Source organism: Filicampus tigris, chromosome 17 (assembly GCF_054856515.1).
Source record: "Filicampus tigris isolate MCC_2025a chromosome 17, RoL_Ftig_1.0, whole genome shotgun sequence".
NCBI classification, from domain to species: Eukaryota; Metazoa; Chordata; class Actinopteri; order Syngnathiformes; family Syngnathidae; genus Filicampus; species Filicampus tigris.
In genome coordinates, this window is record NC_141233.1 from 3,100,001 (window position 1) to 3,113,004 (window position 13,004).

The window sequence follows — 13,004 nt, forward strand, 5'->3', positions numbered from 1 at the left end:
GTGCTTACATCATAGTAAAATGATTAAATGCCTGATCTTCATCCGTACCTTATCCTGTCTTCCTACTTTTGTAGCCAACCAGCTGTTGTGACAGACGTTGGTGCCACATTTAGGTCATGAGAGAGGATTTGGACAGAATAATTTTACAATCTGCTATTGATGATAGTTGTACCTATAGGTTAGGAAAAAATTACAAGACATACAAGAGCTGATATTAGCATAATCTCAACAGTAATTACTGTAGAGGGAAAATCTGTGATATATTGTACAAGGGTGGGCAAGAGAGGGAAGTGAAGGTGCAGATGGCTCGAACATCATGAGAGACATTTCTTAGAAATGGCAGAAGCAGATATGTTGCTCTCTGCTTTAAGTGTCGGAAGGGTTTTTATGTCAAATTTGAACTACCATTGCATATTGTACATGTTAATTTAGGGAATTTGGTATGCTGTTGCAGGGAATACATGCTGCGGACGATCACACATAAGTACTACATATACCAAGATTCACATAAGCACAGCTGGAGAAGCCGAGAAAGATTGTGGTCTTAAAGCCTGGGTTGCTATGGCAACAGTGACGTTGGCCTTTGCAAAGAGAGAAGATGGCTAGAAATGGAGGAGGAGGGAATGGAGGGAGAAACAAGATGAGAGGAGGAGAGAACTGAGAAAAAGAGAGTGGAAAAGCAGAGTAATTAGCACTAATTTAATCCGCGCGTGTTATAAGGAAATGCACAACTCGTGTATTAATCCGTGAAGCTGACATGTCACGTGCAGTGACAAATTGTTGTGTGTTCTTTAGCTGCAAATTCATCAAACATGTGCCATTTGTTTACGGATTAAACCAATGACTAAAGCATGAGGCAGCTACACTTCATCTCTCTTACCTAATTAATGTTCCATGTAGAAACGTGGTCTAAATAAGATTATTGTAATATTTTTACTTGCTGTCCACAGCCCACCCAAAATGGCTCCACGACCCACTTTTGGGTCCTGAACTACTAGTTGAGAATCACTGCTATAGAGGAGTAGAATATTGAGTAAAGCTTGCACATTCTGGGATCTTGGGTCCAATTTAATATCCTAAGAATGTCAATATGAATGTGAATTGGAATACAGTGGATTCACATATCTGCAGATTTTTTTTTTCCAATATTTAGTTTTCTGGGTGGGGTTCTGTTCCCCCCCTTCCATTTCTCATCGAAAATATATTGTAGATTTACATTACATTCGATTTTTTACATTACATTTTTTATTATTTTTTTTCCCAAAGCATTTCAATAAGTGTCAAGATTATATCCGAACCCCTGCGAATAGCATGGTTCAACTGTGTACAGTGTTTCCTTTTTCTACCGCCCACAAGTTTTGGAACAAGGAGCCTTTTTTTTGTTGTAGATGGAAAATATTTGGATTCGACATCACAGCATGCCATTGGCGCACACTGGCAATAAAACCGTCAATCACATGTTCAAGTACCTTTGCTCACCTGAAAAATGTGTGTACTTTAACAAAATGCTGACATTGAAGTTGTGTATCAGATGTAAATATCTGGAAATCTGATTATTTATTGTTTCATATTCATCTTTTGATATCAAACCTAAAAAAAAATATGGCAATTAGCCTCACTGTTCAAATACTTTTGGAGGGGAGTGTAGCACCTGCATAATTGTCACATAAAATGTTACAAAAAAATATTTATTCATCAGTTGCTATTGTTTTTTTTTCTGTTTTTTTAATGAAACAAATGACCACACACATCGATACCTAGATAACATAGAAATATCGAAGTGCTGGTGACATTTTTGTTGCATGATAATTGATGTTATTAAAGCATGATGTTTCTTTCCAGCTCTTTCGGGAGGTACGAATAATGAAAGGCTTAAATCACCCCAACATAGGTAAGACTCAAGCAAACGTTTATTTACACAATGTGACTTGTACGTATCCATTTGAGTTGAATCTGTTTCTGTTTTGGGCCACAGTGCAGCTGTTCGAGGTGATTGAGACAGATAAGACCCTTTACCTGATCATGGAGTATGCCAGCGGAGGTGCGTACCTCAGTCACCATGCTGCGTGTCGTTCACTTCAACAAACAGCCGCTTCCCTTTTCCCCTCAGGAAAACGTTGCGGCACCAAGAAATTGTAATTAGCTTTTAGCCACATTTCCACCAAACAGTTCAGATCAATACATGTAGGCACAGATTGATCAATTACAGCTCAATTTGGGTAGCATTTCCATTATGGGTATGTAGCTGATGGCAGACAAGTCTAGCTGAGCTTCATAAATAGTGCGACGTCGTAACAAGAGGTAAGGTTGAAACTTACAAGTTAATTAAAAAAAGACGAAAACAAGTCCTGCAACACAAAAGGTGGCGGGTCTTTCCGTTACTTCCCCACAGCCAATTTTCAACAGTGCCAGTATTGTGATAAGTCTCTTCAACAAACAAATTAAACATTTTCACAGTTATGTAGCAAGTGAAAAGTGGATTAGACATAGCAGAGTAGTGGGTTGCTTATACTCTGGAGAACTAAATCATGTCTCATTTTTGCTTTTCTTCTCGCGGCGGTCGTAAGTAATGGAGAAAAAATAAGTAGGGAACAATTTGTTCCTCCTCCAACTACACTGCACTATTGAGAGGAACGAAGAACAAAAGGACTCAAATAGAAAAATGCTAATGTGAGGCATGCAGTGGCACATTCCATTCCCATTGTAATAACTATTCGCCACTAACCAATCAACGGACACCAGCGAGCCTTGTGCCTCCATGACACATCATGACTTTCTCCAAATAAACTCATGGTATTTTCTGTAGTTGAGTAAATAAACACCTCTGGACATTATCTGAAAAAAAAAAAAACGTTTTTTTTTTCTGTTTTACCTTTTCCCAATCACAGGTGAAGTGTTTGACTACCTCGTGTCTCATGGAAGAATGAAGGAGGTTGAAGCCAGAGCCAAATTTCGACAGGTATAAAAACTCACACGCACACACACATTTCTTTATGCAGCAAACGTTATATTTATTCATGGGATTAAATATATGTGAATATTTTTTGTAATTATTTAAAATTGGTTCGTCACTTTGTGTTCACAGATTGTTTCGGCTGTCCACTATTGCCACACTAAGAATATTGTCCACAGAGATTTGAAGGTAAGAAAGCTAAGAAGATGTTTTGGGCAGCTTTCCGAAATAGCGGATTAAGGCTAGTTCAAATCATAATCTCAGACTAGTCTTAATCTTTGTGCGTGAAAAGGGCACCATAGCGTCTTAATCACACAGTATGGAGAATTTTAAAGTGGGCGAATGCTGGCATGTGTTCTAATAGATTACGGATCACTCAGTACACGCACGAGTCACGTGAAGGTATCTGTGTTGTTGGACAACATGCAGTCACCCCTTCCCATCTGTTACATACATCCTTCTTTGTTTTTCTTCCATTACAATTTACGTTTTGTTTATCTTAATCTCATTCCACTTTCTCCTCCCTCATCCTGTTATTTTCTCCCCTACTCCCCCCATCATGTCTGTGCGCTGGCTTTCTCTACACTCAAATCTCTTCCGTACTTACCATCTCTTCCTTTGCATCAATGTACACAGGCCGAGAATCTCCTGCTGGATGCCGACGCCAATATCAAGATTGCCGATTTCGGTTTCAGCAATGAGTTCACACTTGGCAACAAGCTGGACACGTTCTGTGGCTCGCCACCCTATGCTGCCCCCGAACTTTTCCAGGGAAAGAAATACGATGGCCCCGAAGTGGATGTCTGGAGTCTTGGCGTCATCCTGTACACACTGGTCAGCGGCTCGCTGCCTTTTGATGGGCAGAACTTGAAGGCAAGTGGCTTGGAAGTGGGGGTCTTCAGTTGGGGGGGGGCTTGTCAGATAGGCAGAAGAGTCTTTAAGTTGTGATAGTAACAAAAATTGAATCGTGGCAACTGAGTTCTTGGTTGTAAAGGACATTGAAACCGAAAGGCTAGGTGTGGAGTCTTCCTATTTAATGTATGTCTCTGATGGGTGTGTCCCCCCAGGGGTGGTCACATAAAGGGTACATAATGTGAATCTTATGATTCGAGCATTACTATTGCAGGTTCAAGATGTTTATCTACACCTTATTCACCCTACACCCTACACCACACATTCTTTTGAAGGAGCCATATGCATTTTTTTCTCACATCAAAAGTAATCCCTGTCTTAAAGTGGAAATCAACCCAAAAAACATCTTTATAATAATATTTTCTATGCAGCCCCACTAGTCTAAACACAACATTCTCATTAATATTGTGTTTGTGGAATATTTTTTAAGCAGTAAAATCCACACGTTTTTTTTTTCCATCTCAGGTGGCGGCCATTTTGCCACTTGCTGTTGACTGAAACCATGATGTCTGTTCAGTCTATGCAACGCACCACAATGCCAACTTCAAAATAAAAGCCTCGCAAGGAATACTGCACATGGACATCAATGACTAAATAGTCTTTTATTCTGAAGTTAACCCTAGGAAGCAATCATTGACGACGTTTACATGCAGTTAATAACCCTTTCAAAATGACAAGGCCATGTAAACATCCACAAAATCCAGAATATGCTCATATTCCGTTGAAAACCCGAATAAGACCCCTGGGGTACTCCTTTTCTAACCCAAATATTTGGGCATATAAATGTGTATTGAAATATCCCCGTTGAAAGGAACATTCATTTGTGTTGTGCGCCTGTTCTATCCGCTAACAGTCTTGGTCTTTTGAGTACAGGAGCTACTTGTATGTAGCATCTGACGCGCAACCCACTGGAAATACACAAACAGACTTTTTGACTTTTTGAGGGGTTAACCTGCCCACAGTCACTAATCTGCAGTCACAGACGTATGTAGATGTGATATGCTTGGAGGACAAATGCGCACTGAGCTGAATCTGGCGCGCACATGACTATTTTCAGTACGCATGCGCACCTGTATATTACTGTGAAGTTAAAAAGTGTGTAAAACATTGAGTCATAGATTTGTGTCTGACACCTTTGGACAATGCTGAATGCCTTTATATTGATAAGATTTATACTGATGCACATTGTCATTAGTTTGGCTATCGCCTGGAGTTGTTGAATAAAATACATCTCATATTTAAAGAGCAAGTGACTTGGAAGTGACAAAGTACTGGGCTTTCCAAATAAGGGGCTTGTGTTAATCGGCGTTTAAAAAAAAAATCATTGAGTTGACTGATTATTAACGTGCTAAGTTTGACACCTCTAGTGTGTATATATGTGTCTTAGAGGTTGTATAGGTATGCGTGTTAGGGGTTGTTCTGACTCGGATTTACTACTCCACAATGATGTTTGGAGCTTGACGTGGACTAGTTGCTAGTTGTTGTGTTTTTACCCTGCTGGAGGAGGCGGCAGAGCCGCTTGCAGCAACATTTGCGTGTGCTGAGTGAAATAAGTAGAGCTGGGCATACCTATGTGACGGACCGGTCTGCCTATCCTATGACGGACACCCATTGTGTAGGCAATAAACGATAGACGGGAAACTAAAAAAAAAATAGTCAGTGGAATAATCATAGTTGGAAGCCCATTTTTCCCCATCGATGTAATCGTCTATTTTCGATCGTCTCCCTCTCTTCATTCATTTGCTGTGCTGCTTATCCTGCTCAGGGTAACGGAAAGTAACAGCTGTAAAATATCCCTGCTGATTTAGAGAGAATACTAAACTACATCCTGGACTAGTCACCAGCCAATTACAGGGGGATGCAAATAGGGCAGTGAGTGTGGATTGACATCAGCAGCAAATGCACAAAAGTCAACCTGTGGCACATGATTGGATAAATGACAGTATCGGTGCCAGAGTAAACTAAGCTTCTTAAGTTACCTTTTGGTGTGCATGATGGGTATATATCTCTCTGTGTCCTGTTGGTGATGGGTGATTAGTCCATGATGTACCCTGCCTGTCACTTGGGATAGGCTACGGCTTCCTGTGACCTGGAAAAGGATACCCGGTATAAAAGCTGCATGTCGATGAAAGAAAACTCCTGTCCGACATGCATTTATCATTATATTTACTAACATTTTGTGTGGATGCAGATAAAAACAAGAGCAATATTATTTCCCATTGTTAGTCATTTGTTAGTGACACAGATGCTCACTTGTAATTTTGAGAGGTGAACAGTTTGAAGTGTCTGTCAATGTGATGCTTTGACAGATGATGTGTCAGTGAATAATGTATCAGTTTACATAGGTCTAGAATATTCTACAGATGGGCTCTCTGGTGCTGTGGGAACTGCAGGTCATTTGCTTCTTCTGGTACTTTCTTGAGCGGTAGAGTCTCTCATATTGTTTCTTGAACTCCTTCCGGCTTAAGAAACAAAACGTACCAAAATAATGAAGCATGCAGTTAGACAGAATCCACTAATTGAGAAATATTTTGTTTGGTTATCATATTTTGAACACTCAATGAGAGTATGATTGGAAACATTCTATTGCACAGTAAATCAATACGCCCTTGCTGAACAGTCCCCCTTGAATGATGGTGCCTTTGTTAGGCTATAGTGCAGTCTGAAAAAAAAAATGTGCTAAAAGCCCCCTACAATGTTCAGCCATGAGTTCTGGTTGCACTAGCAACCAGACATTATGTCTGTTGACTCCTTTGCAAGTCAGATGCACATTAAAAGGGGTGACAACCATTGTAACTGGAATGAAAAACGGATATTTCTGTTGCCTTTCCTGATAAAATTGAAATAATGCTGACAAAATCAAATAAAAGCTTCCTTATTTGTAGTCTTGCGGTCCATTTTAGTATGACAGCAACAAATCTTAAATAATCCTTAAAGCTGCTCAATACTGGCTCTCATCTCCCCAGGCAATGAATCACTTTGCAGCATGGGGAACAAGATGGGTGGAAGCACTCTTTTCTTCCGTCCATCTATTATCCGTACCGCTTTTCCTTACCAGGGTCGTGGTTGTGCTGGAGCCTATCCCAGTTGACTTTTGATCAGTAGTTGGGTACACCCTGAGCTGGTCACATAGACAACCATTCACACTCTCAATCACACCTATGGACAAGCGTGTTCAGTTAACTTACCATGCATGTTTTTGGAATGTGGGAGGAAACCAGAGTACCCAGAGAAAAAACAACGCAGGCACGGAGAGAACATGCAAACTCCACACATTAAGGCGGGGGCCGGATTCGAACCCTCGACCTCTGCACTGTGAGACGGATGTGCTAACCAGTTGTCCAAAGTATCACCCATGCAGAGGTGGGTAGAGTAGCCAAAAATTTTACTCAAGTAAAAGTACTGTTACTTCCGAATAATATGACTCAAGTAGAAGTAAAAGAATAGTCATCCAAATAATTACTTGAGTAAAAGTAAAAAAGTACTTGGTGAAAAAACTACTCAAGTACTGAGTAACTGTAGCAACGTCTCATTTTTAATTTTGTTTAAAACAACCATTCAATCTGACGAAAATACAAAATAATCATCTTCAGGCAAATTAAAGTCCATCCAATCAATCAAATGAATAACATTTACTTAAAGGATAGCTTAAAATAATCTTAAGATAAGTTCAAGTACTTTAATAAACAATAAAATAATGATACTGTAGTATAAATAAAAGAAATCAATTAAGCACAAGTAGCACCAAATTTCAGCCCCTGTACTTTTTTTTAACAGGCTCCGCAGGCAGAACAAGGTAGCCCATGAACTCGTATAAACTGTGTGTGTGCGTGTGTGTGTTTCAGTCTGTATGTATGTGACAAAACATGCAAAACAAACATTTTTCCCAAAGAATTACTCAGTGGTGACACTATTAAGCTTCAACAGTAGTTGGCTCTCAAGGTTCTTGCAGTGAAGCTATGATCGTTTAGCAGTGAACAGGAGTCCAGCATGACCGAAAAGTCTTTCACAGGCTGCAGATGCAGACGTTTTTGATCCGTTTCATCCGAAAACAACTCTTTCCCGCAGCTGAAGTTGAATATGATCACGTGACAAGACTGCCATACGGCTAGAGAGAGAGAGAGAAAGAGCGTACAGTTTCTTCTTCATAAATCTACTCAAGTAAATGTAAAAAGTCTAGTGATTTAAAACTACTCCAAGAAGTACAGAATTTCCCAAAAATGATTAAAGTAAATCTAACGGAGTAAATGTAACTTGTTACTACCCACCTCTGCACCCATGTATTGTTTTTCATTTGATGCAATTATTTATTTACTACAAATCATTTTGGTCTTGTTAAAGATTAAGGGAGGATGTTGTCAAAATTATAGCATTTTAAACTAGTAGGCACTCAGTAAGGTGCAGATGTGCACATAGTTACAAAAATCCCATGCCATCAAATGTAATTTTCCCCTTTGTCCTGAGTTCAGATTTTTTTTTTCACATTTATCACACTTACAAAAACAAAAATAAATACCACATGTAGTTAATACAAAACTATCAGGCCACATGTGAAGAAGTAATTAATCAGCTCCACTGTTACTGTGGATATAAAAAGTGTACATACCTCTGACAGTTCTGTGGTAACACTACCCGACTTGGATTTGGAAGTGTTCATAATTCCCTCCATCTAGTCAAAAGTTCCAGCTGAAGAAAACACCACCCAAAAAAGAAAAGAAAAAGCCCCAAAGCATGATGCTAACGCCACCACTATACTTCTAAGTCAGTATGATGTTCTTTTAGTGATGTGCAGTGTTGTGTTTGTTTTGTGCAGTTTAACCTTGATTTCACTGGTCCATAACACATTTTCATTAACGCAAGTGTTTGGGGGGTTTTGGTCACATTGCTTCACACATCTGATGATGATTTATCTTAGTGTCATTGTTTTTTTTGTTTTTTTTTATAGAAGAAACAGGTATTCAAACAGGGGGGTGTTTACTTTAAATCCACTGCGCATGAAGTCACATTGATATTGTGTGCTATTTAATGAGACTACCATTGGTAATTAAAATCAGGAGATTTGTTGCTTTCTGAATAAAATCACATTTTTATAACAACATTTACTGGGTTGCCATTTAGCGCATGTATGTTTGCCGTCTCATGGAACTCGGTTGTGTTGTTGTTGTTTTTACATTTTACATGCTAGCTACCCGATAGAACCAATCACCGGGTGAAAACAAAACTCTCCCATTTGGGTTTGTGTGCTTGTCAAAGGTAAATTAACTCAGTTGGAATTGTGAGTGCAGAAAGCTCAGAGTTAAGAAGACATAGCTAGTATTTCACTTTAATATAAAAAAGATACAAGTAATATAAATGGGATGTGACCAATGTTACACTTTCTTGTTGTCTGTTTAAAGGCGAAGTCAACACAAAAAATGTTTTTTTCAACAATATGTTTTATGCAAGCCCACTAGCTGAAACAGGGCATTCTGATAAATAGTGCGTTTGTGGAATAAGTGTGAATGCACTCGTTTTTAGCCATCTCTGGGGGCGGCCATTTTGTATTCTGTCGACTGAAAATGACGTCACTACTGCTCACAACAACCAATCACAGCTCAGATTCAGAAAACAGGTCAGCCGTGATTGGTCGTTGTGAGCAGTTGTGATGTCATTTTCAGTCGACAGAAGACAAAATGGCCATCCCCAGAGATGGCTAAAAACAAGTGCATTTTGCTGATTAATTTGTATTCCACAAAAGCAAAAGTAATCCGAATGTGGGCCTGCTGGAAACATATTCTTGAAAAAAATATGTTTGGGTTGATTTCCGCTTTAAAATATATTTGTTCTCCTGAATCCTCCAAATGTTAAGCGTCTGTTTCATGTAACCAACAGGAGCTGCGGGAGCGTGTGCTGAGGGGAAAGTACCGCGTGCCCTTTTACATGTCCACAGACTGTGAAGGGATCCTTCGTCGATTCCTGGTGCTCAATCCCGCCAAACGCTGCACCCTAGATGTGAGGAGTACCAAACAAGTTATGCTATTTTGCCTCATGTGCAACGCAAACAAAGCGGACTCATGTTTTATGTCTCCACAGCAAGTCATGAAGGACAAGTGGATAAATTCAGGGTATGACGGTGAGGACCTAAAGCCCCATATAGAACCAGTTGAAGACTACAGCGATCCGGCCCGCATTGGTGAGTCAACTGGACCAGTGATAATGGAGCTTTCATGTATATTGGTTGTATGCTGACCGAACACGCTCAACGCTGTCAGGACACGAGATGATTTACGTCACCATTTACCATTTGTGTGCTTTAGAGGTGATGGTCGGCATGGGCTTCACCCCCGATGAAATCAAGGACTCTCTGCTCAATCAGAAATACAATGAGGTCACCGCTACCTACTTACTGCTGGGCCGCAAAGGCGATGTGAGTTATACACATCTACTTTTATTTATCATATATGTATGAGGAAATATGATGTGGTTTCATTTACAGCATCATTTGCATCCGTGTTGCCCTTGATACCTGCCAAGTGGGATTGTCATGATTCATAGTTATTAATCTCCTACTGGTTCTTAACACAGCCTCTCAATACATAAGTCTTTTAGCTGCTCTTGTTAAATGCGCTCTTGATCAACTTCAAGGCAAAGGATTGTTGCCAAGATACCTCTTATCAACAGTTCTGAAGTTGGTCATTACATTATTGGTTATTTGTATTTAAATATGAGCATCAAATATAAAAAGTAAAACAAAAAAACATGTCAGCTTTATTAACCAAGAAAATATTTCAAAGCCTTGTATTGGATAGACACTGATGTGAAGCTACCTAATTAAGGCATTAAAGAAGTCAACCCCCCCACCACCCCCCAAAAAAAAAATTACTTGCAATTATATGCTTTAGCACTGACGGCACGGTAGTGGACTGGTTAGCACGTCCGCCTCGCAGTTCAGAGGTCGTGGGTTCGATCCCGGCTCCGGCCTTCCTGTGTGTAGTTTGCATGTTCTCCCCATGCCTGTATAGGTTTTCTCCGGGTACTCCGGTTTCCTCCCACATTCCAAAAACATGCATGGTAGGTCGATTGGACACTCTAAATTGCCCCTAAGTGTGATTGTGTGTGCGGATGTTGGTTTGTGTCTGTGTGCCCTGCGATTGGCTGGCAACTAATGCAGGGTGTCCCCCGCCTACTGCCTGAAGACAGCTGGGATAGGCTCCAGCACGCCCGCGAACCTTGTGAGGACAAAGCGGTATTGATAATGGATGGTTGGATGTTTTAGCACTTTCACTAGTCTAAAAATTGCATTCTGATTAATATTGCGTTTGTGGAATATGAGTTAAGATGCAAAATCCACCTGTTTTTAACCATTTCAGGGAGCGGCCATTTTGTCACTTGCTGTCGACTGAAAACGACATCACCGTTGCTCAGGGCTCAGGTAAGGACCAATCACGGCTGACCTGTTTTCTGAAGCTGAGTCATGATTGGTCGTTATCTGAGCCCTGAGCAACTGTGATGTCAATATAAATTATGCTATTTATATGCTATTATATTATATTAAGTATGTAGGAGCTCTCAGCTCTCTTGAACTAAAATGATATTTTTAATGCTGAAATATAAGTATTACAATATTGTTATAAATGTATTTTGAATTTGTTTTGCAAAAAAAGAATAGTAATGCACATTATTTCTTAATTAACATCTCATCGCAACTCAGTTTTATTTATAGAGCACTTTAAGAACAACGGCAGCCGAAATAGAGTGCTGTACATAAATACAAATCAAACATTTCAGCAAAACAATTGAACACAACCTAATTTCGAAACAATACAACAATAACAAAGTAAAAATAAATAGGATAATAAAAAATAAATAATACACTAAAACAAGGGCAGAGTGTTAGGCTGTGTTAAAACTCAAGGAAGACAAATGTGTTTTGTGGCGAGTTTTGAAAATAGCTAACGAGGGTTCTTGTCTGATGTGCACTGGGAGGTTGTCCCACAGTTTAGGACCAGGAAAGGAAAAGACGATCTCTTTACGTCCATTTAGACTTTGGAACCTCTCGGAACAGCTGGTCAACTGAAATTCAAATGAGGCACATAAAACATAAATATAATACATAAAATAAATTAATTAATTAAATACTTTGAACAGAATTCTAACTTATTGAGTTGCACCTGGTTCATACACAAGACACAAAACATTCAGAGCAAATTTGAACGGCTACCCTAAGAGAAAATAAAACTTGATCGTGCATCAAAAATCCTAGACAGCTTTATTTTCCTTACCATTCTTTCTAAAATTTTGCATATCGTTCGTTTTAGGAGGGCAGTGAGGCCCGCACAGCCAGTACCCTGTCCTTGGCCAGGGTGCGCCCCAGCCCTATCACCAACGGAACCAACAAACACTCTTCAACAGCTACTGGCTCTTCTTCCTCTTCCACCTCCTCCTCACACAGTAAGACACAGCGCAGTGCCTCCACTTACCACAGGCAGCGACGACACAGCGACTTCTGTGAGTATCTAACTTGTGATTTCTGAAGGTGTTACTGTGGAGTGTGGAATGTAGCTCGTCAGCCAAGCTGGTTCACTTCCGGCTATCCTTTTATAAGCCACCGGGGGCTGTTGATGCAGAATACTCCTTATATGAGTCTCCTGTCTGTCTTTGCACTGCTGTCCTCCACAACAAAGGCGGGCCGTCCATGCCCGTCATGCACCCCAAACGGAGCCCAACAAGCACGGGCGAGAGGGAGCTGCGAGAGGGACGAATGCCTTCGCGTAAGGCCAGTTGCAGCGTGATGGGAAGCCACAGCCTCCCTCCTTCTAGTCCGATGGTTAGCAGCGCCAACAACCCCAATAAGTCGGAGATACCAGACCGCCGTAAAGACATGACCGCCACCACAGTGAGCGTTTCCTACATTTATTCAAAGATTTTCTTTTTATCTGAATCACAATAATCTTTATTGGCCATGTTAAAAACACACAAGGAATTTGTCTCTGCGAATTGGAGGCACTCCAGGATACAGCAAACAAGCCACTATAACAAAATGTATATTTAGGACATAAACAGTGCAGGAATACTGATAAGATGACAAATATGCAAATGGTGCAGGCATCAAATATAAAAAGCATTATATATATGGCCCTTTGAGCTGCTTTTTCCAGCA

General features: G+C 40.2%; 1 protein-coding gene across 5 annotated transcripts in view; it reads left to right on the top strand.

Moving 5' to 3' along the window:
* mark4a (MAP/microtubule affinity-regulating kinase 4a) overlaps nucleotides 1–13,004 on the top strand; it is a 43,501-nt gene that overhangs the window by 17,563 nt on the left and 12,934 nt on the right. For all 5 annotated transcript variants that reach the window (XM_086012261.1, XM_086012258.1, XM_086012257.1 and 2 more), the window contains 10 exons: nucleotides 1,843–1,891; nucleotides 1,976–2,041; nucleotides 2,889–2,959; nucleotides 3,086–3,142; nucleotides 3,590–3,826; nucleotides 9,737–9,856; nucleotides 9,938–10,037; nucleotides 10,162–10,271; nucleotides 12,163–12,352; nucleotides 12,529–12,740. In XM_086012261.1, coding sequence (XP_085868387.1) covers nucleotides 1,843–1,891; nucleotides 1,976–2,041; nucleotides 2,889–2,959; nucleotides 3,086–3,142; nucleotides 3,590–3,826; nucleotides 9,737–9,856; nucleotides 9,938–10,037; nucleotides 10,162–10,271; nucleotides 12,163–12,352; nucleotides 12,529–12,740 — 1,212 coding nt within the window. The remainder of the gene's footprint in view (nucleotides 1–1,842; nucleotides 1,892–1,975; nucleotides 2,042–2,888; nucleotides 2,960–3,085; nucleotides 3,143–3,589; nucleotides 3,827–9,736; nucleotides 9,857–9,937; nucleotides 10,038–10,161; nucleotides 10,272–12,162; nucleotides 12,353–12,528; nucleotides 12,741–13,004) is intronic.